Source organism: Talpa europaea (genome assembly GCF_964194135.1).
Source record: "Talpa europaea genome assembly, chromosome: 11".
NCBI classification, from domain to species: domain Eukaryota; kingdom Metazoa; phylum Chordata; class Mammalia; order Eulipotyphla; family Talpidae; genus Talpa; species Talpa europaea.
Window position 1 is genome coordinate 21,616,857 of NC_140078.1, and position 23,947 is coordinate 21,640,803.

Here is a 23,947-nt window from a genome sequence, read left to right on the forward strand (position 1 = left end):
GGGAAATGTGGAATAAACTTGAATGTGCTGGCTGGGGTGCACGCATGTGCGCCACTCCTCATAGTACAGAACAATCGGAGGTGAGAGGAATATGGAGGAGAGGCAGCTCCCCACCACCGCCACCGCATTCCACTAGCGTGTTTGGAAGAAACCACAAAATGCGAATTCAGACTTGGTTTTCCAAGTTATTATGAAGATATAGTCTTCAAAGGAGAGTAGAACATACTTTGTTTAATAGTTGCCAAGCCTGAATTGTAACTCTCACTTGTACTCATGGTATGTCAGACTCCCTTTGTATTCTTGTCCTCAGGCCCACCATGTTCAGAGCAACCAAGAATCCAGAAATCCTCCCAAGCCTGAGGCCTATTGAGGTCTGACTAACCTTCCCAGCACTCTGTCTCCTCCCAATCCCACTGACTCCTCTCTGTCTTCTCTCCCCAGGATAGTTGCTGCCTGGGAGACGTGACCCGGGCGCCCCGATAGGGCGACGGCCCTTGCTCCGAGGCCCGGGATCATGAAAGGCCTCGGTGACAGCCGCCCCCGCCACCTCTCTGACAGCCTGGACCCACCCCACGAGCCCCTGTTTGCAGGGCCTGACCGCAACCCCTATCTGCTGTCGCCCACGGAAGCCTTTGCCCGTGAGGCTCGCTTCCCTGGGCAGAATGCTCTACCAGGGGATGGTCTCTTCCCACTCAACAACCAGCTGCCACCTCCAAGCAGCACCTTCCCTCGCATCCACTATAACTCCCACTTCGAGGTCCCAGAGGAAAGCCCCTTCCCCAGCCATGCCCAGGCCACCAAGATCAACCGGCTGCCCGCCAACCTCCTGGACCAGTTTGAGAAGCAGCTGCCCATCCACCGTGATGGCTTTAGCACACTTCAGTTCCCCCGCGGTGAGGCCAAGGCCCGCGGTGAGAGTCCTGGCCGCATTCGCCACCTGGTCCATTCTGTCCAGCGGCTCTTCTTCACCAAGGCACCCTCACTGGAGGGCACAGCTGGCAAGATTGGTGGCAATGGCAGCAAGAAAGGTGGCTTGGAGGACGGCAAAGGCCGAAGGGCCAAGAGCAAGGAGCGAGCCAAGGCTGGGGAGCCCAAACGGCGCAGCCGCTCTAACATCTCTGGATGGTGGAGCTCTGATGACAACTTGGACGGCGAGACTGGCGCCTTCCGCAGCAGTGGCCCAGCCTCAGGGCTGATGACGCTAGGCCGCCAGGCGGAACGCAGCCAGCCACGCTATTTCATGCACGCCTACAACACCATCAGTGGGCACATGCTGAAAGCCGCCAAGAACAACACCGCTGAGCTGACTGCCCCACCACCCCCACCCGCACCCCCAGCCACCTGCCCTAGCCTTGGGGTGGGAACTGACACCAACTATGTCAAGCGGGGCTCCTGGTCCACTCTGACCCTCAGCCATGCCCACGAGGTCTGCCAGAAGACCTCAGCCACCTTGGATAAGAGCCTGCTAAAGTCCAAATCCTGCCACCAGGGTTTAGCATACCACTACCTGCAGGTAAGTCCCTGCGTGAGATAGGGTGGGCAGAGGGGTGTGAGGAAGGCACTAGGTATACTTGGAAAGTTGTTCTCTCTCAGCCTCTGTTTACTCCCCTATGTATGCATGGCTGATGTACTTGCTAATAAGGGAATTCCTCCTGCTGATCAGTGCTGTCAGCAGATACTTATTAGGGCCTTTCTGGCCTTAGCCCTGAGTAGGAATTAAAAGTCCCTGCCATTTAGAAGGAAAGTCTGGAAAGCTATGCCATCCATCCCCTTTATAGGAGCAGTTGCATGGCATTTCTTGAGGGCACAGGACTTCTTGGGGACAGGGACCACTTCGGATATGGCTTTGTGTCCCCAAAGCTGGGACACAGTCTGGCAAAGAGGAAATGCTTGAGAAATGTGAGAGGACAGGGGGGTAGACGAACAGGTGGACACTTAAGTGAACAAAGCTAGAAATAAGACGTAGTGCTGATGATTAGGATGCTGGGAGAGAGAGACGCATAGATAGTCATATCAGTACGAACAATGTGATGGACAGCAGTGCAGAGGGTTGCAGGAGCCCAGAGGCCCTAACACAGTTTGGGAAACTAACTTTATTGTAGCATTTATGCACCAAGACTCCTGCACATCCCGGGGACTCTCAAGGGCAGAGTCCAGACTGTGGATGAAAGTTACAGGAAGTAGATTTCAGTCCTTGTCAAGATGGAAGGGGGTGCTTGTGTAGGTAGCAAGCGACTCATCCTGGGGACTATGCCAGCACAGGCCTGGCCAGCCTTTGGGAACACATTAGATACATTTTGAACCAGATGAACATCAAAGTCTGACAAAGCCCTGAGTTCTTGTTATTTTGTATAAAATCCCAAAGACAGTGAAACTATGGGGAAGGGGAAGGGGCAGAGGGAGACTTTTTTTTTCACTAGAAGGAAAGGAAATCTAGGTAGTAGTATATATTTAAGGTATATGAGGTTCTCGATTTACTTCCTTCATTTACAGACATAGAGAGGGTGGTGTGTGACTTGGCTCCATCTCAGAACAGTGTGGTTTGGTCTGGCCATGTGAAAAGACTTCAGAAACACCATGAAAGTGTGACCCTGCAGGCCCTAGGGATTTGTCCTGTCTGTTTGGGTGATAGGAGGTAGGGGTGTGGGGCCTGGGCTAGCAACAGATTCTGAGCAGAGATGTCCAAGGTCATCTTCCCAAGATGGAGGTAGGGAGGATGTACTAGCAAGTACATGTAAGGGAGGTAGAATGTGCAGGCCTTAGTGACTGGCTGGGAAGTCAGCTGCAGGGGAAGAGGGTATTCAGGGGAAAGTTGAAGGGGCCCCCTCAGTGGGAGCCCAGAAAGGGACCCTTCCTCAGCTGGGGATCAACCAGAGGGCAATATGAGCACCAAGAAGGATGTGATACCTGTGCCAGAGAGTTACTAGGAGTGTGCATTTGTGCACATGATGAAGAACGGGCTTGCTGTGTACACAGAGAAATGTGTGTATGTTGGCATCCATGGTGAAGGGTGTAAATCTAGTGAGGGTGTGCACTGTGTTGAGGAGGGGTTCTGTTGGAGGGTGTCCACTGTGCAGTGGTTGCTGGTGTGTGAAAAGGGCCATGTGATCTGTGTTCACGGTGTATATACATTGAGGGAGGCACACACAATGAAGTAGTTACTGGAGTGTGTCCTTGATGACATGGGTATGTGTGGGAAGGATGAGCTTGTTCCCTGAGTTATGTGTATCTGGCGAGGCATGTTCATTCAGTCACCAGGAGGTACTTGCTTGTAAGGGAATTCCTCTCACCGTGTGCACATGTGAGTATGTACTAGGTAACAGGGATATAGGCTGGATGCTGTCCTGGAGCAGCTGGCAGAGTCTGCCTCAAAAAGGCTGGGGAGGCCCGGCAATTGGATTCTGCCACCATAACCCCTTGGGGCCAGGACTGCTTTCATAGCTGTGACCTCACGTGCCTTTATCACCTCTTCCATGACTGGGGTGCCTGAGGTTCAGTTGGGAAAACATAGCCCTTTTTTCTCGCTCACCATGTGACTGCCCAGTCCCAAAAGCCCCTCTGTTGACTGAACCTCAGTTTATTATCTGTGGGAAAAGGCATGTTGATTGGCTCCCAGGACTCTGTCTCCATACTTAAGTGTTAGGGTCCTCTATGTTGCAGAAATAAATTCTAGCCTTTTACCAGGCAGGGGAAGAACAAGCGGTACTTAAGGAATGGTGAGGTGAGGAGAAGCTTTATTACTCATGAGGTCCCAGACCTGGGCAGCCCCTTAAGGTCTGAGCACCGGTCCAGAGACAAAGGGTCTCTTTTATACACAACCATCAGATATTGATAACATGGGTCAGTGAGCACAAAAGTTCTTGACAAAAGGGGGAAAACTGCAGATACTGGAGTATGGCCTGGGAGATCAATCAGCCTGGCCAGTGCTCCCACTGTGTTAGAATGTCACCTCCTTTAGATCACCTCCTTTGTTATTTACACTAACTTTGCATTATTTACTGCACCAGGCCTGTGACTCTTTAGCAGGAAACAGGAAAAGATTTCATTTGCTTAGCAGTTCCCTTTCATTCTGACTTTCCTGCCCCTCTTCCTAGGATCGGGTTGGGAGTACTCAGGGTGTGGAGGACTATAAGCCTCTGAGATGGCAGGGGAAGTGATGGGAATACAGTGGGGGTTCAGAAGGGTAGCTCTGGTGGGGCCCATTGTGATCAGAGGCGCTGGGCCGTTTTGATGTGGCACACCCATCCTGGGATCCATGGAGAAATCTGAGGACAGAAAGCAGCAGGGATTTCCTGAAGGCCACACGGGGAAGCTGTGGCAGGGCGGGAACCCAGGTATCCTTCCCAGTCAGGGCTCTGCTCTGTTGCTGGGTGGCCTCCAGGGCGGCACCTACCCCAGCCCCAAAGACTGAATCTCGGAGGGGGATGAGGGAGCTTCAGAGCCGGAAGCTGAGGGTTCTCGCCCACGACTCATTCCCCGGCCCGAGGCTGGGAGGCGGTGGCGCCCCGGGAAGTGTGCTCTGCCCGCCCTGCCACCCTCCTGCGGCCTGTCCACCCCTCCCCAGGTGCCCGGCGGCGGCGGCGAGTGGAGCACCGCGCTGCTGTCCCCGCGCGACGCGGACGCGGCGGCCGAGGGCCCCATCCCGTGCCGGCGCATGCGCAGCGGCAGCTACATCAAGGCCATGGGCGATGAGGACAGCGACGAGTCCGGCGGCAGCCCCAAGCCCTCACCCAAGACGGCGGCGCGGCGCCAGAGCTACCTGAGGGCCACGCAGCAGTCTCTGGGCGAGCAGAGCAACCCCCGCCGGTGAGCGCGCAGCCCCGCCCCGCGGGCCCCGCCCCCTGCCAGCCCGGCCCCGGGGTCCCCGCCCCCGGGAGAGCCTGTCGGGCTCCGAGGCCCGCCCCGGGAGGTCGCTGCGCTCTCGGGAGTCTCGCCTGGAAGCGCCACCACCTGGGGGTTGAGTCCCACCCACCAGACGCTCTGGCTGCTTGTGAGTTCTCCGAGGTGGACAACTCCAGTCGGGGAGCCCCGCCCCCTGGCGGCACCGCCCACGGGCCGCCCCGGCCCCTCGGGCCCGCCCCCGGAGAGCGCGCCGGCCCCGGCCCCGCCCTGGGGGAGCCCCCTCCTGCGCGCCCCAGGCCGGCCCCCTGGCTGGGCGAGCCCCTCGCAGCTGTGCCCGCCCGAGAGCCTCGCCTTCCACCCCTTCGGCCACCCTTGGAGAGCCCAGGCCCTACAGATGAATTCTGCCTTCCAACCCCAAATTCAGGTGAACGCGCCCACTGTGACCTAGGACAACCCCCGCCCCCGCGGGTAAACCTTCCTCCGGGTTAGCCTGGTGCCTGACAGCCACGTCCTTAGATGGGCCCCTGCATTTTAATGAGTGGGCTCCGGAGGGTCCTGCCATTTAGTGTCAGTCCCAGCCACCCAAGTTCGAGCACAGGTGAGCCACATCCTTGATAAGCCAGGAAAGCCTCTCTAGAGGGACTGAGCCTGGTAAACCCTGCCCGCAGGAACCGCATCCCAGGTAAGTTCCACTCCTCAGGGGAACGGCCCCAGAGGACCCACTTCTTCAGGTTAGGAGAACCCTGCCTTGAGTGCACCCATCACTGCCTAGGGAAGCTAGATCCCCCTCTGCCTGGGACCCTGTAATTGACTGCCTTGTTGAGCTCCAAGAGTGGGACAAGGGTGAATCCAGAAGTCAAAGGGAGATAGACTGCCTTCACCAGTCCTGTCACGCTGCCTGGAATTTCACCATTCAAACCCCATCCTGTTGCTTTAAGACTTGGAAGGGTTAGTGAATTGATGAACAAATGAGATGCATGTAACACAGGAAGCAACAGTTGAAATGTTAGAGAGGTGAGCCTTTTGCAAACAGCAGTCACAGTGGGGACTAGACCAGGATGGAGTGGAAGTACAGAATCCATCCAGTGGGGTATAAAATGGGTGAAACTTGGCATAGGAGAGTCAAAGTCATTGATGAGAAGAAACTTGGAAGAATTAAAGGAAACAAATTTAATCCTATATCTTCCACTGCTGGAGCTTGAACCACAGCTTCATGGAAGAAGTAGACTGGGAAGACTGCAGCAGAGGGCAGAGAGCAAGTGCGGCGCTAGCAACACACACGAAGTAGGGAGAGGTAGGCCTTCTGAGAAACCAGGAATCTCATTGGCTAGGACGGAAGGCAGGGGAAAGCTTCCAGGTAGGAATTCAGGACACTAGCAGCCAGTCTCAGGTCTGCCCCTTTCTGAGCCTCAGTTTCCCCATCTTTAAGTGAAGGGGCTGAGCTGGATGATCTCTAAGACCCCTTCTAGTCCTGAAATCCTGGCATTCTACAAATGTCCAGTGGTCATTGAGGTGGGAGCAGTGGGCAGGTCTGGGGCGCAGACCTTTAATGAGAGAAAATCAGTAATAGTGGCAGTAATAATGATGGGTGCCCTCTGTTAGCACCTGCTGCCTGCTGGGCTCTGTTCTGCCCCAGTGTACTTCAGTCTGCGTCACTTAGACCTCATCCCATGCCTACTGTACAGGTGTGGAAACAAACACTTAAGCCAGGGGCGATGACTTGCCCGGGGTCACCCAGTGAGAAATCTGGATTGCAGCCCAAGCCCTCTATCTTAAGGTTCTGTGCTGCTGGCTGCCTGGACCTTATCCCCTGGGCAATGCAGCAGGTGGCCCAGGATCAAGTGTGTGTGAGAAAGGTTAAAGAGCCTGGGAAAAGTGATGTTTTTGGGAGCCTGGTGGAGGCCACTTGTGTCAAAACTGAAGCCCTCTGGACAATGCTAACCGCAGGTCAAGGCTAGGGGTCTTGACCTGCTGTCTGGGTCCAGCCCCTAAAACCCAAGAGAAAGGGTTGTAACATTGGGCTAGGTTGGACCATGCCGGTTTGAAACAGTCAAAAGCAGGTTTGTACTGCCACCTTGAGGCTGCAACAGGCATGGCAGATACAGGCTGCCTATGTCCTCAAAGCTTCTAAAAGCTTTCCCCTTACTCGTCGCTGCCTGTTGCACTAGCTAGTCTGGCAGTGACTTCCATTTTTCTTTTTGCCACTGGATGATATTGGCCAGTCTTTCCCCGCCTGGGCCTTTGTGTCCCAGGCTGAATGAGTGGGCTGAGCCCTGTCTGCTCCCCACCCCCCCACCAGGAGTCTGGACCGCCTGGATTCAGTGGACATGCTGCTGCCCTCCAAGTGTCCCAGCTGGGAGGAGGACTACAACCCCATCAGCGACAGCCTCAACGACTCCAGCTGCATCAGCCAGGTGAGGGCGGTGGGCAGCCAGTGACCAGCGGGCTTGGGAGAGCCCCAGCTCCCCCCAGGATGTTCACACCCCACTCCTATTGAGTGGTCCCAGATGTCTGCACTGTGCTTTCATTTGGTCTTTCTTCTTGAAGTTGCCTGTGTGTGTCTTTCTGCCCCAGTGACCATCCAGTGGCTGGAGAGAGGTCACAGTCTGACATGCGTAGCCTAAGAGAGGCCACACCCAGATTGCTGGTGGGGGCCTGCGGGCCTTACTGCTCCTTGGCCTCTAAGCCATGAAGGTAGGGAAGGTTGTCACTGACAGTATCAACCCAGGACAAGTCACCCCCTCCCTAAGCCTCAATTTCCTGATTTACTACAGGAGAGTGATTATTTCTATTGTGAAGGGTTGTGAGCATTCAATGAGATAACCAACATAATGTGCTTATCAGAGGGGTAATAACCTTTATGGTTATCGTTATCATCTTGCTGTGTCACCTCTGGCAAGTTGCTTCTGTACTCTGGGCCTCCATGTCCCATCTGCTCAGTGGAAAGGTGGACTTCCAGGGCCAGACAACTCTGCCACTAACAGAGATAAGCACACTGTGCTACACTGTTAATTCTCAACCTTGAGTTCCTTGAGCCTTCACAGCCACACCCCAGAATGGGCCTTATTATCCATATCCCCATTTCATAGATGAGGAAACTGAGGCACAGAGAGGCGAGGTCACACAGTCAGGCAGAGGCAAAGCTGGGTGGGGACCTAGAACTATCAGACCCCAGACCTGGAGCTCCAGCTCAGACCTGGAACACAGTAGTTTAGGTTTTGCAGAGGGCCAACCGGGGCAAAGGCAATCCCAGTGGTGTGGGTAGGGAGACAAGGCCCAGAGAGAGTAGACACTGAGTCAGTGGAGCAGGCGGATGCAGACCCAGCCTCCTCTCTGAGCAGGAACAGGCCACAGGTGCTACTGTGTGCAATCCCATGGCCCAGGAAAGCTGTTATACTGCTTAGAACCAAACTGAAGGTTTTGGGACCCCAATTCCTCACCAGCACATTACTCCTGGCCTGTCCTGGCCAAGCCCTACCCAGACCCTCACCTACAGCACGGTCATTCCCAAACTCCAAGGAGTCTAACCTCAGACTCAGGGAGGGACAGGACACCCCAACTGTGGGACCCTCTGCCCCTCATCCAGACCCCACCAAGTCTCACCTGAATGGTCATCCTGCACATTGTCAGTCTACTGCCACCTCCAGTCTATTCTCAATGATCAGAGGGGGCTGGTAAAAGCTATATGTCAGATCACATCACACCCAGACTCCAAAACCTCCATGCCTCACCCTTCCCCCAAGTGAGAGCCAGTGCCCTTATGCGCCCCGTGAGACCTGGCTTCCCTCGTGGACAAGATCTCCCCCTTGCTCCCTCTCCCTGTGCCAATCACATTGGTCTCCTTTCTGCTCCTCACCCAACAAAGCTCCACTTTACTCCTGCCCCAGACTCACTGCCTTTATTCTTCCCTCTGCCCAGGAGTACTCATCTCTCAAATATTTGCAAGCTGGCTATTCGCTGCATTTTAGGTCTTAGCTCAAAAGTCACCTTGTCAGGGGGGCCTTCATCTAAAGGAGCCCCCAGGGCACTTTCACTTACCTGGTTAATTCTCAAAGGACATCTCACTATCCGGAATTATGTTTATGTGCTTGTTTACTTGATGCCTGTCTCTTTCTTAAGACTGGGAGCTCCCTGCAGGCAGGGACAGTGTCTCTAGCTCCCCACAGTGTCTCCAGCACGTGGTATAGGGCACAGAAGTATTTGCTGAATGGATGGCTTCCTTCCCTGTCTCTTCCATGTGTCTCAGTCTTCTTGTCTGTTCTATCTTCCTCTGCTTTTGTCACTCTGTCCTATCTGTCCTCCTTCACATTTTTCTCTGACTCCATGTTATCCCTTTCACACACCCCATCAGCTGTTCCTACCTTGCCCTGGCACTTGGAACATGTCTGTCCTTTGGACACGAAAAGGCACATAAAATCAACCAGGCTGGAACCCACTATCCCCCACCCCGCCATCCCACTGCTGCCTTCTTTTAGTCTAGGGACCCTCCCAAACCTTACCCCCAAAACCTTGACTGACCTGAACTACATATACAGTTCTTAAGTCAGAGATGACCCAGCTCTGGCCATGTCTCTGGAGCCTCGACTCTCTGGAGTACCCCTTCTACCGGGCGCTGGACTAGGTAGGCCATGAACAGGGAGAAAACTCTGGGCTCTGTGCCTAGTCCGTAGGCCCTGGTGGTCTGCCTGCCCAAGTAAGAGGCAGCAGACAGGGCATCCAGGAGCCAGAACGAGAGAAAGACCTGTAAATAGCTGATCACAAGTCCTCGGCAATGTCCAGCTCTGGAAGGAAGTAGCCCCCCACCCCTGAAGGAGGCCAAGTAAGACTGCCTGGGCTTCAGCTGATCTGGGGAGGAGGTTAGACCAAACAGTCACAAGCCTGCATACCCACCCCAGTCCCCAGCCTTGGTCTCCCCATAACCCTCCCCCTCTCTTTCCTGCAGATTTTTGGACAGGCCTCCCTGATCCCCCAGTTGTTTGGCCATGAGCAGCAGGTCAGTATGTTTGCCCCTTTTCTCACACCCCAATTCCACAGTCCAGGCTGGGTCATAGGCCTGGCTTCTGAGTGGTCCTAGCCCCCGGTGCAGGATGAGGAAAGGCATCCTCTGAGAGTCTTGGCTCCATCCCTCCCATAAAACCTGGGAAAAGCCTGGGGAGATTGCTTCATTTGAACATAACAGAGCTGGCGACTAGCCCCAGGCCCGCTGACTTCTCTCCCTGCCAGGGCTCCAGCAAGATCTTTAAGGATGTTGGGGCCTTGGAATGAATGCAGAGACTTTTCAATTTTATAAAAGTTGGGCATGCCAGTCCTGGCACTGTCTGACTGCCCTAATGGTGCCCCCATGCATACCCATCCTTCCATTGGAAGTGACCCCTTGTCCCTGCCAGACCCCAGCCCCCAGGTCAGAAAGCAGGACCGGAAAGGCCCTTTGAGCTCAACCCTTGGTGACCAGAAGTGGCCAAGTGGCCACATGTCCTACAGGGGCAAAACTAGGACTGACACCATATTTCCTGATGCTAGCTGTGGATGCCTCGTGTGACCCCATCACCTCTTGAACATTTTATTCGAGAACATTTTGGGGAGCCCACAGTGGGCCAGGTGAGCACTTCCTCCTCTAACTTTAGCAAGCTCATGATAAAAATTTGATGGGTTAACATATACAAGGCAGTTCCCCGCACATACCTCAGTGATGCACATACCAACAGCACTGCCCAGGTAACCCCCGTCAAGAAAAAAGAAGCTTGATTCACATTTCCAAATCCTTGCACTCACCCCACAAAGCTACCTGTAATAATAGGTACAGGTTACAAGGTGCTAGTCTCCCAGACAACTATTCTAAGCATACAATATGAATTACCTCATTTAATTTCAATAAAAATTTTATGAAATATGGTCTATAAGTAGCCTCCATTGTGTAGCTGGGGATACTGAGGCACAGAGCAGGTAGGTGGCTTGCCCATACTCATATGCCATGGAATAATGGACCCTTGTAGTCTGATTTCAGGGTTGTGCTGTTACTGTGCAATCCCAATAGGAGCCCCTTGGTATATTGCAGGTTGCATCTTGGAGGATAAATATCTATCTCTTTGATAGGTAGTACCTTGATAGGAGGATAAATACCTACCTCTTTCCAGTGAATACTGAAGTCACATGACTTACATTTTATCATTACTGTTCAATAGAACTTGCTGCAACTCTAAAAATATTCTGTAATCCACACTGCTCAATAAGATAGTGTGAGCAAGTGAAATGTGGCTAGAAACTGAATTTATTATTTAATTAATTTAAACCTAAATAGCCACATATGGTTCGTTGCTACCATGTTGGACAGCACAGATTTAGAGCTTTCCAAACATTCAGTCCAAATTGGGTGATGAGCCTGCTTGTCATTTTATCTAATGCAGTGCCAAATAAGTACACAGGCATTCCATTTCATTTAGATGAGGAAACACTGACCCAGAGGATAGTGATGGCCCAAGATCATACAGCCAGCTCCATGGCAGAGCTGATCCTAGGCTCAACTCCATCTTTTCTTCCTCATAGTGCTCAGTGAACTTGTGCTCCCTACCCTGTACGTCAGACCTCCCCCAGGACCTCCACCCAGTGTTCATCTCTGGCTAGCTGATGGATGCTTCAACTTACATTCCATGATCCCTAGTTACCAATGGCCTGAGACACAGATCAGACAGACCCTCATAGAACTCTTGAGAGTACACTGATGATGAGGCCCCTCTATGGTCACACTCCCAGCAGCAGATTTGCAGGATCCTTCATGTCATCTCTGGAGGAGACGCCACTGGATGTGAGATACCTAGCATACCTGCAACCATTCTCCATTCTGTCTGTAGCAGACATCACTAATCAATCCTCACTGCCACTACTTTCATTCCAGTCTTATGTCTTTATCAGACTATTGCATCAGTTTCATCTCTGGCCTCTGCCTCCATTCCAGACTTCCTCCCCAACACCTACTCTAAATACCAGAGTTAGATTGATCTTTAAATATATATTTGCAATGTTGGATCTGCCAGTTCCTCACTGGTGACTCCTAGCAAGCATTTTCCCCTCACTATCTCTAGTTATTTTGCTTGAAAAATGAAGATAGTGGACCATGAGATGGTAAATACTCAGCACTCTTCCTGCCACCCCCATTCCAACATGCAAGACAGGCATTATTGACTGGTCAGTTTTCTTTCCCACTGAATTCAGATGGAACATCAAGATTTATTAATTGATAAGTGTGGACACACGAGATATAATCTATTTAATATCCTAGAAACTATCCCAGGTAGTTTTTCCTCCATTGTAGACATGGGAAAATTGAGGCCCAGAGAGGTGAAAGGGGCTGTGGATTTCTTAGGGGCTCCATCTGCCCATCCCATACTCTGAGATGGAGTTGGGGGGGTGGACTGAGTTGAGGCGCCACAGATTCCAACCCTGCTTACTGAGCCAACCACCAAGCACCCCAGCCCTCCAGAATGGGCAAAGCTGGCCCCTGATGCCTGCCTTTGCCGGCACAGGTACGGGACGCAGATCTGAGTGACCAGTACGAAGCTGCCTGTGAGTCAGCCTGCAGTGAAGCGGAGTCAGCAGTGGCAGAGGCTCTTGACTTGCCTCTGCCCAGCTACTTTCGCTCCCGTAGCCACAGCTACCTTCGCGCCATTCAGGCAGGCTGCTCACAGGAGGAAGACAGTGTCTCCCTGCAGTCCCTCTCACCCCCACCCAGCACCGGCAGCCTCAGCAACAGTCGGACGCTTCCAAGTGAGTACCTAAGGGGGTGGGGAGGGGGGCGTGGTCTTGTTTATGTGTTTGTTTAGCAAGGGGACTGCAGGAACAATTTGTGGTGAGCCAGCTGGTGGGAAATGCTGGGGAGGAATCCATGGTGGGCTGGCCAGAACTGGAGGGGTGATTAGGACAAAAAGCAGGTCTTATGGTTGAATTTGCTGCTAACTGGCTGATTGGAGCTCAAATGGGGATCATAGAGGCAGATGCTATCACTGTTGGGCTGAGGGGGGTTCAAGAGTGGGGGAGCTTATGGGATACTCTGTTGCCACCTGCTAGTGGATGTTGCTTACTGACACCCTACCTACCTTTCAGCATTAGTGCAGCAGGTAGGCATACCTGTGGGGAGGGCAGAGCCTTCAGGGAGAGGATGGGATCTGCACTGAACCTTCTCGAAGGAATGGGTTTGCAGGTTTCTCTCATGCACAATCAGGGACAAACTACCCCTCTTGATACTTACTGTAAACCTTCTGAATGATCAGAGAAAAAGGAAGAAACTGTGTCACAGAGCAAGCACAAGGAAAATCATGGCACAATTTCTGGTTTAGGGCCTCCCCGGTGGTGCAGTGGTTGAGCGCTGGGTTTGCAAAGCTGCCGGCGACCTCTGCGGCGCCGGTTCGATCCCCGGCTGCTCCCTGGCCACTGGAGGAGGGTCCCACATGGCGCGCAGACCCTTCCTGCCGCCTGCTGCTCCCCTCAGCAGTGTGCTTCGGTCCTTCTGCCTGCTCTGCTCCCTGCTCTGGCTCTGGTGAGTTCTCTCACCCTCCCGCGCTTCTGACTGTACCCAATGCTTATATAAATAAATAAAAAATAAATCTTTAAAAAAAAAAGCAATTTCTGGTTTAGTAGAAAGAGCTGTGAGCCTACTCTGGCTAGCTCATTCTCCTCTCTGAGCCCCAGATTCCCTGTCTGTAAACAGGCATAAGTCAGACCCCAGAGAACTCTTGGGGTAGGCAGGGCCTTATACAGGATAGGAGCTGACAAGTAGTAGCTGTCATTACTGGTTCCCAAACTTGACTCTGAGCTTCTTGATAATTAAAGGCAGTTGGACTTGAATTGTAAGAAGAGAGCATTGTTTGTAGTGCTCTGTTGGTGTTTGGGGTAAATAAATGAACCTGAATCCCATGGTAGATAGTCTCCACGCAGGAAACCAGCTTATTGACTGAACCACTTAGTCTTTGCAGGGGCCAGAACTAGAAACTGCTTTACATCACTGTTGCCTTTCAAACCCTAGGTGTATCTGGGCAAAACCCTGAGCTTTTCTAGACCTTTAGGTTTTTTAGACCTTAAGGAACAGTCTCATTTTCAGGATTAAAAGTAGTGCTTGGTCTTGTTTGCAAACTTCAGTCTTCTCAAAGTTCATGCACCTGCAGTTGGGGCCTAATTGAGGCCAGGCAGGGTTATCAGTGTTTTCTCTGTTCCTTGTTCAGCGATGGTCCCCTCCTCAACACTCAGCCTGTTTGTGCTGGGGGACCTTTGCCCTGTGGAACTCTGATGGACTAGTTTGCTACAGCCTGCCTTCTACACCTGCTCTCTCAGGTAGCCCTGCCAGCCTCTCCATCTTAGAAGTCTCCCAATAGTTTTGTTTTTTTTTTTAAGATTTATTTATTTATGCATACAAGAACTGGGGTACAGGTCAGAGGTGCGGGTATTCACCAGAGAAAGAGTGGGGAACAGAACAGGCAGATCTATTGAAATACACTGCTGAGGGGAGCAGCATGCGAGTCAGGAGAGGTCTGCTATGCCATGTGGGTAGCTCCCTGGCTGGGGGATTGAACTCATGCTGTAGTGGCTGCGGAATGCTTCATAGGTTGTGTCTTAACCACCAGGGAGTTCCCTCCCACCAGGTTTTTGAGGCCCAGGTTCTGTGACCTCCAAACCAAGGAAGTCCTTCCAGGCATTCCACTACAGTCCCACGGAGGCTTCAAGTAAAGGTCAGATACCCCACATCATTGAACCTGTGGAAAGTTCTCTCTGATGAGTTGGCCCCAGCAATTTTCTTCAAATAAGTTCCTACTAACCTGTCTCTCCCAGCCCAGTCATTCATAAGTGGAATGAGAATGGGTGATGAGAGGCTACATGTCCTGGAGCTGTTTGGGTCCCTCTATTGCTACAGTGGTGCCATGTAACAACCAACCACAAAATCAGTATATTACAATTCACATTTGTTTCTTGCTTCCAAGATTGTGGTTCGGCTGGGACAGCTCTGCTCCACATCTTTCATCCTCTTCCTGAGTCCAAAGGGTCCTCATGGGATCAGGGCTTATTCTTCTATGAGAACATGGTGGTGCAAAAACACAAGAGAGCAAGCCTAACTACACAAGCACATTTCAAAGCCCCAGTTTGCACATCTTCTAAAGTCCTGTTGGGAAAGAACTTAAAGAGATGGAGAAGTACCGCCCACCTTTTTGTAAGAAACTTTATTTAGATGGCAAAGGATGTAGATACAAGGAAGGGTAAAGAATCAGGACAGTAATTCTATCTGCTATAATCTACTCCCAAGCCACATTTATTCACATAGAAAATGTGCTTATCCTGAAGACCCCCCAAGTCTCATTCAATCATAGCATTAAGATTTCATGATCTTTATCAGATCTGGATGTGGTTGCTCTTGAGTGACCTAAGATTTTTTTATTTTATTTTTTTAAAGATAAATTTATTTATGCATACAAGACCTGGGGTACAAGCCAGAGGTGCTGGGGGTGAGAGAATTCACCAGAGACAGAGTGGGGAACAGAACAGGCAGACTGACTGAAATACACTGCTGAGGGGAGCAGCAGCCGAGACAGGAGAGGTCTGCTGCGCCATGTGGGTAGCCCCTGGCTGGCCAGGGATCGAACTCCCACTGCAGAGGCTGGGGATAGCTTTCCAATGCTGTGCTTAATCAACTTGCGCCACCAGGGAGGCCCAGCGACCAAAAATTTAAAAAGAAAATTATCTACCTCTCACTCTACCCCATCCCCAACATACATTGGTGAAAGAGAAACAGGATAACTGCAATTCACACACCTGTTCAGAAAGGGGAGCTTAGGGATTAGAGATTTAATTAATCCATGACAGTTCTGAAGTCCTTCTAGGCAAATGTTAGGTGAATATTCTGGGATAGGGAATATTCCTTGTAGGCATAAACTCTGTTCCCTGGTGTTGATTTCCTAATGGATTGTCCTCACAGCTCTTGGCTCTACTGTGAAAGCCCTTCCTTTTCCATTAGCCTCCTTTGGCCACTCCTAAGAGTGCCTTTTGGGCAGGTGAACAGCTTTCTGAGCCTGCTCACTGCCTGAGGAGAGCTAGGAACCTAGATTTTTTTTTTTTTCTTATACCCTTTCCCCAACCCCTTTAGCCTAAGCTTGTCATAGTTTTGACCATGCACCTACCTCAAATACTTTATGCAGTTTCTGTGTATTTGATTCCATTTAAGTCCATGTGCCAAAAGCTATGCCCACAATTATTTTTGAGTCATACCAGTTACATTTGATTCAGTCACGACTACTTTGGGTGCGTAAGGCTTCTGTGGGGCCAAGACTTCAAGCTTTCCAGAAGCCTTTTGAGCAGTTGAGAACATCTATTAGAGAGTGTCTTATTATCTTAGAGCATTAATTTAAAATGTTATAATCACACCCTTGATTTGATCGGTTCATAAGCTACATCTTAACTGGCCACGATCGTGGTTTGATCTTTGTCCCCAGGCTATATCTTAATTTTGAGAATGATTTACTGACTGGAAGGGCTGGAGTTGACAGATGTATTTTCCAACTCAGCAAGTTCTGGGCTCTCTGTATTCCCTCTAAACTTTCCCTGCAACACTCCCTATTTCTTTGATGAGTTTTTTTTCTTGTAAGTCCTTATCAAATGTATCCCAAAAGAGCCAGCTCTTGCTTTCAACATTTTACTTGGAAACTCTTGCCCAAATCCATTTGCTCCCTTCAGTTTCTAGTCTCATGTTATTTGACAGGGATATCTTCTAAGAAATGTGTTCTTAAATAATTTTGTCGTTTTGCAAACATTATAGCATGTACTCACACAAACTCAAAAGGGATAGTTTACTACACACCTAAACTGTGTATGGGGCCACCGTCGTGTATGTGGTCTGTTGTTGACAAAAAAGTCACTCTGATTGCACTCTAGGTTGACAGTGTAAGCATTTTGTCTCTAGATAACCTGCATTACCTTTTTTCAGGCCTCCTACAACAGTTTACTCACTGCTCACCATTTGGTCCCAGAGCAATGCTACATATTTTCATTTTTATTGCTAACACACCTCACTCTGGGCACCAATTTCAATATTGGTCAACAGCTGTTGTTACAACAATGCTGTGTAACATGTAGGCACGTGATTTCAGTGGTGCACAATATTATGCGTTAGTTCTCAGTCACCGGTTCTCTCTGTATGTCCTACATCCTCCTCCTGGAATCAAGCATGCTCCTGGAATCAGTGTCCTAGCCAGGACATGCTCCTCTCTTGGGCTGGCATAAATATAAGAGCGCAAACCCCTCTGTGCAAGCACATTTCAAGTCTCTGTGGCACATCTGTTTGGTCAAAGCAAGTCATGTGATACCAAAGCCAACATCCAGGAAATATACTGCAGCTTTCATGGCAGAAACTACAATAGCAAATGGTATGAGTACTGGGAAGGAGTGAGAATTGAGGTCAATAACCCAATCAGTCACAGCCCCCCACTCCCAGCATATGGTTTTGGATAACCCAGCATTTGGTTTTAAATGTAAGGATGTGTGGCTCCAGTTATTTTTAGTTTGAGGACTTTAGCTAGCCCAAACGAAGATACTCAAGGAGGTATCATGTAGAAACATCTCACATTTACTCTGACATGTGTGCACATATGCACCTGCTCATACACATAAATAAGGATTTGTACCCTTAGACCTATATGTAATACGAAAACACATTAAAACATGCTCACTGATATTCTCATCTGCACACATACACCTGATATCTACATATACCAATACATGCATGTCTCCTTCAAAGGTCATGCCACCTCCACGCTTGTGAGGAAAGCATGCTTCTAGTCAATTGGAGGCACCAAAGATATTCACCCACACCCATCCCTACACCCCCCCTACCAGGTGACCACCATATACTGTATATGGCCTACATGATATACTGGATCCCCTCATGCACAGTTCGTAAACCCACTTGCCTCATGGGGGAAATGAAAGCCAGATTTCAAACACAGATTTTTCAAACCTGTGCTCAGAGCTGCAGCTGCTTAGGAACGAGAGCTCCCTCTAAGACACTTAACTGCCATCTGCTGGCAAACTGTCATGATGCACAATTCTTATTAGAATAAGGTTTTTATTGCCATCTGCCATAAATTGATTGTAATAAGTATATAATTCAATTATGTCTGTGTTGTGAATAGCACCCCCTCATAGGTGGTATCCTTCATCCATGCAAATCGTGCACACCCATACATGGTAACCACCTCCCTCCATCCAGGAACTCACCGGCACACAGGCACACCCTCCCTCAGCCATGGTCTCTCTGCAGGTTTCACCCCTGAGCATCTGTCTCCAAGGAGTGAGCAAGCAGGCCTAGGCCTTGCCCCCCCCCACCCCACCCCCAGGGCTGTTCTGTGCCCTCAAGTTGCTGAGGGTCATGAAAGTACTTTGTCACATAAGGGCATGTGTGCACTCAGGCCACATGCAGGCTAGTGGGGAGAAACAGGTGAGGGTGGTTACTGAGGCAGTGAGTGCCTGGAAGGGGTGAGCCCCTCTGAAGCAGCCATGAGGGTGGAGCTGCATGCCCACCCACTCAGAGCTGGCCAGCTTCCCAGCTGCCAGCACCGCAGCCTTTTCCCCCTCTTCCCTCCCCTTTTCTGACCCAGATTCCACATTCCAGAAATAGCTCTGGCAGGTGACTGGCAGGCAGGGTCAGTTCCAGCTGGGGATGGTAGGGGAAGCAGCAGCTTGGCTGCATATACATACCCTTCCCCAGCCAAAGGAGGGGGACCATGGGAGGTGGGGTCATCAGCCCTCAGTTTGCACCATCCTGTCTCTTGTCTCCACCTCTGAGAAAGAAAAGAAGAAAAAATAGAAGCCCTCCCTCCCTCCTCCTCCCTTCTTTCTCTACCCAACTGCCATTAGTGCTCATTCTCCTCCCTTCCTCCATCCCCTTCTTCCCCTCTCTCCCTCCCCCACCATCTTAGCCTTCTGTCTGTCTAGTTCAGTTGTTTCTCTCCCCTGCCCTCCATCCCTTTTTTCCCTCTTAATTTCTGGTCCTTCTCCCTTCCCCGCCCCCCCTTTCTGCTCTCTCCTACTCCCTCTGAATCACAAGAAGCTATGACATCTCCCAGGAGCCTCAGCGAGCCTGGTGGGGTAGGCTGCTGGGTGACACCCCCACTCTACAATTGCATTCTCTGCACCTGTACATGTTTATAATATATAGGTACACACATAGGTACACATATGTGGGGTCACTCCCTGGCAGTATGTGAGACTCTAGGCTGATCTGGATAGATTTCTGGCCTGGGAAGCACATCTGCTTCTTGCTCAGGGACCCTGAGTTCTAGTGTCAACTCTTCCGTGTCCCTCTGAGCAGGTCCTGGCGCCTCCCTGTGCCTCAGATTCTCCCATCAGTGTGGTGAGCAATCCCATCCAAATCACAGAATGCTCTGCCCTCCTTTGTCCCCCCTGCCAACCCCCCAGAACCCTTTTCTCCCCCAGTTTCTTCGCTAATTCATTCCTACCTCCATAGGTACAAGAAGGGACACTGATAAAATTCCAGTAAGCAGTCAGCCCCCCAATCAGCCTTGTCACCCAGGCCACTCCCAGAGTTAGCCCTGCATAATCTCTGGTTATTATACTATAGACTGTCAAATTGGACATGCCAGTCTCCCAAGTGTCAGGGCTGAGAGGAATCTCAAAGACCCGCACGTCCAGACATTACAGAGACTTCAGTTCATGTGTCATCTCTGATCCTCAGAGCTCAGGACTGAGATTTAGTTAAGCAGAGAAGTGTGCCACCATAGATTATGGATATCTGTCTGAACGGTTGCACATATTTGATATTCCTAATTTAACCCAGCTTAACCGCATACACATATACACATTTACAGATATTTTACAAAGAAACTATAGCCTAGAGAGGGTGAATGTCAAGTCAGAGTCACCCAGCTAGTAGTAGGTCAAGGAGGGGGCTGGTGTGGTGGTGAGGGAGCCGTCTGAGATCCTAGTAAAAAGATACAGTGTGGTCACAGGTGTTTCAGGAAGAATCATCTGGCAACGTGGGCAGAATGGATTGGAAGCTGGTGCAGTGGTCCAGGCAATAAATAGTGAGGCCTGGGCAGGGGCCAGAGTGACAGAGTAATGGGATGAACCAGGCAGCTTTCCCAGAGTAAGTGATGAGGAACCAGAATTTTCTGCTGTTGAATTAGACGCTTCTTTATGGAGAGCAGTGGACAGAAGGTGGGCTTCCTCCCTGGGCGCTACCAAACCTTTGGATCAGGGTGCTCCTGGTTAATTCAGTGCCTACTATGTGCTCAATGCATGGATTACCATTCTAAGTCCAGGTTTTAGGCAGACCCACTGAGCCTTCTGGTGGAAATAGTAACTGGGCTTAAGCACTGGTAGGTAGGCCTCAAACTCCAGGATTGAGATTTTTGAACAAGAAAGGCCATTCTTAACCTGCAGGGCCAGAGTGGTCAGGCCAAAGGAGGATAGATTTGTTACTTTAATCGAACTTTGGATGCCCTACAGTATGGTGGTATACAATCATGCAGCGCTTTCATTGGATAGATGTTTACCTACAGTGAGACATGCCGTGTTCTAGGGATCAGAGACACATCAGTGAATTACATGGAAACCCCTGCCTTCATGGAAAGTACATTCTTCTGTTGGATGTGGGGGACAGACAAAACAAACACACACAAACATGGTTCACTGTAAACTAGCTTAGGGTAAGGGACCAGGGAGTGTTGGCAGAGTGAGGGGAGTGGTACTACACAGGGTCGCTATGGGTAGAGGTCTTGGAGAAAGATTATGTCATAGCACAGACTTGGAGAAAGTGAGTCTGTTCGTTAGGCTTGCTAGGCAGGGGGACTAATGGTACCAGGCCAGGAGGCAGGAGACTGCCAGGTGTGTTGAAGGAGGAGCAGAAGGCCCTGGGACTGGGGCAGAGCAAGACCCAGTCTGGCCTATGTTTAAGGGCTTCTAAGTAAATCAATTTAACGTTAAATACTAAGTGAATAGTACAGGTGAGCATAGTGACTGTGAGTGGGAAGAAGTAAGCTAATGGTTTAAAAATGCCTAGTGCACTGTCTGGCATCAAAACGGTTCAGTAACCTTCAGTTGCTTTTGTTATTATTGTACCTTTATGCAAAGATCACAACAGTGGTATTGGAAACATCGTATCATCATCTTTAGTGAGATCCTTTTTTCCAGTTTGGAAAAGAGACGCACATTTGAGAAGGGAAGGGACTTGGGTAGGGCTGTGGATGGCAAACCAACTGTAGGTGAGACCAGGAGATGAAACAGCAGCAAGGAGCCACCCTGCACCAGGACTACGTGAGGAAGGGACGGCTCACAAGCGAGAAGCCGGGGTCTGGCAGGGCCTTGAGGCCAGAAGGGAGCGATTTATGGATTTAGATGGCGCCTACTGCATGCACTTTGCCCTCCAGGGCACCGTGGGTGTGCTCATTTTATTTTGCCCAAGAGGAAACTAAGGCTGAGGGAGGCTGAAAGAGCATCTTGTCCAAGGTCACACGGCCCTCCAGAGGCTGTGCGGGGAATCAAGCCCAATCCGGAGGACTCCAGGTGAAAACAGCAAATCCAGGCTGCTGTGAATGGGACCCCTAGAAACACTCCGGGCGTGGAGCTGTGGTGCTTGAGGTTTATTTGACCAGGCAGGGTGGAGGTCACCTCAGGCGGCTCCTGCGGAACTTCACTTCCGCAGCCCCCAACGACGAGGTGTCGCTGCGGTGAACTGATGGAACTCTAGGGGTTCGCCTCCGGGTTGAAGCTTGCGTCCGGTTCCAGCTGGAACCGGTTTGGCGGGGCGGCTCCAGGGGCGGCGGCCCCCCTCCCGCCGTGCTCAGGCGTGCGCACGCCGACGTGGGCGCGCGCTCCCTTCCACCGTCGCTCGGCCAGGGCTTGGGCGGGACTGAGCTCCCCGCGCGCTTGCGCGCCGACCCCGCCGCGCGGGCGCGCGGGCCACGTGCCGAGCGGGCTGCGCGCGCCCCCGCCCGCGCCTGGAGTCCCGGGCGACGCGCGCGCGGCTGACGCGAGGGGCGGGGCGGGGTGGGGCCGGCGCGGGGCTTTAACCCGGAGGCCCCGCCCCTCGGGCGTACAAAACCGGAGCCTCGGGCCGGGCCGCGTGAGGGAGGAGGGTGAGTGCCCGCCGCTGGCCGCAGCTGCCGCCAGCCCGTCCGTCACTCCGTCCGTCTGTCCGGTCCACGTCGTCGCCGCCGCCGCCTCCTCAGCCCGGACGCCCGGGGCCCGCCCAGCGCCGCCCGGAGCAGCCGCGGCCCCGCGAGGAGACGGGCGCCGCCCCCGCCCGGCCCTGCCCCCGCCCTTCTCCCCGTCTGTCCGTCCGTCCGTCCACCCGCTCGCGCTTCCGTCCTTCTGTCCGGCCACCAGCCCTGGGGCCCGTCTCCCCGCTCCGTCCGCTTTGTCTCTCCTTGGCTCGCTGTCTCTTTGTCTCTGCCCTCGCGCTCCTCACAGCCCCTCCCTCGCTCCCCGTTCTCCGGTCCCCCTCAAAGCGCTCCTCTCATTCCGCAGTCTTTTTCTGAGCGCCCCCATTCTTCGGCAGTCCTCGGAGCACCCCCAAATCTTTGGGGGCTTTTCCTTCAGCTCACCCTCCATTCTCCCAGGGATCCCCTCTGAGCTGCCCTTACATCCCTTGGGGGGTCCCTCCATCTGTACCCCCAAATCCCTGGGGTCTTGCCTCATCTGAGCTCCCTTTTCCTCAGGGTTTTTTACTCTTCTAGCGTTCCCCATATACCTGGGACTTCCAAGATCCCGTGGGGTCTCTTTCCTTGGGACCCCTGATACCTCCTCAACTCCCGACCTCAGAGCCCCTCCCTACCTTGCCCTGGTTCTTCCCTTGTCGCTGATTCTCCTTGGACTCTCTCAGGCGTCCGTGCCACCCCCCCCCCCATTTGTCTGGGTGGGGTTCCCCTGCTTTGCTGTCCTGCCTCTCTGTGCCCCCACATCTGCCTGGTGGTCTCACCACACTGTTTCTCTTGCACTAAAGACCCCCCTGTTGAGCCTATTGCTTTGCCCAGGACCCTTGGCTCCCCTGTGCTTTCACTGCCCCAGCCCCCCTGTCTCCCTTTCTTTCTGCTCCTGTGTCTCTCCCTCTCCCCTTTTCTGTCTTTGCCGGTCTCTGGGTCTCTGACCCCCATCCGGCCCTCATGGCTTTGTGTCTGGAGCTCTTGAAGCAATGTGAGTGGTGGGGTGTCTGGGTCGGGCCGGAGCCCGCTTGCAGGCTGGCCGCGGCTGAGGCTCCATGGGGTTGGCATGGGGCAAGGGCTGGCACTGGGGCAGGAGGCAGTGGGGCCTCCCAACAAAGGGGGCAAGGAGGGAGGGGCCAGGATGTCTGGCAGGGGGGGGGGCCTTTCTGCTCTGAGGCTTCTGCTTTAGTTGCTTGAGTGTGTGGAGGGTGCCATGGGCTGGGCATCCCTGCCCACTTGGCCCTGCATGGCCTGGCACTTTGTGATCGCTTGTGGGCAGGCCTGGGCTATTTTGGAGCCAGCAGGATGTGATATCACTGGGCGTTTATTTAGACCTGGCTGGGGGTGGGGGCTGCGTTCTTGCCAACTTGAGTAATGAAATTTTGCAGGGGGTGCGGCCTCCTAGGCAGCTGGGCTGTGGGGTTTGTAGCCAGAACTTTGCAGGCCACCAGATTGGGCAGGTGAACAAGGGTCTGCATTGCCTTGATCTTGCAGCTCTCTGTCAGGCTGATGGGAGAGAGGAGTTGTTATTCTGACCACCCTTGAGTATTGGGTTTGGCATTCTAAGGCCTCTGGAACCTTCCTCTGCCAGCTTCAAGCTGTGTGCCTTTGAGTGAGACCTTTGACCTCTACAAGTCTGTTTCTTCATCTGTAAAAAGGAAATAGTGCCCACCTCACAAGGTTGTCAGCAGGAGCAAATGAAACATCTGTAGGCATGCTTTGTGAATTATCGGTCTGTCTTTAAATTGAGCCCTGCAAAATGAAAGCAGCTTGCTTGGGGCACAAGCTATTTCATGGCAGAGCTGGGACAAGGATCCAAGCTTGGGCTTTCACAGTTCAGAGTTTTACCTTGCACTTCATTGCCACCTGGCTATTCAGGAATACACCTGCCCTTCCAATAGGGCAGGGAGCAG

The 23,947-nt window shown here is 52.1% G+C and overlaps 1 protein-coding gene across 5 annotated transcripts in view; it reads left to right on the forward strand.

The window, feature by feature from the left end:
- Positions 1-514: 514 nt before the first annotated feature.
- DLGAP4 (DLG associated protein 4) overlaps positions 515-23,947 on the forward strand; it is a gene marked incomplete at both ends in the record, with an annotated part of 74,919 nt that continues 51,486 nt past the window's right edge. For 2 of the 5 annotated variants that reach the window (XM_084247659.1, XM_084247658.1), the window contains 5 exons: positions 515-1,513; positions 4,565-4,806; positions 7,142-7,256; positions 9,785-9,835; positions 12,363-12,603. In XM_084247659.1, the coding sequence (XP_084103785.1) occupies positions 515-1,513; positions 4,565-4,806; positions 7,142-7,256; positions 9,785-9,835; positions 12,363-12,603 (1,648 nt within the window). Of the gene's footprint in view, positions 1,514-4,564; positions 4,807-7,141; positions 7,257-9,784; positions 9,836-12,362; positions 12,604-22,994; positions 23,026-23,947 lie in introns of those variants that run through there. The other 3 variants (XM_084247662.1, XM_084247661.1, XM_084247660.1) reach the window with 2 other exon arrangements.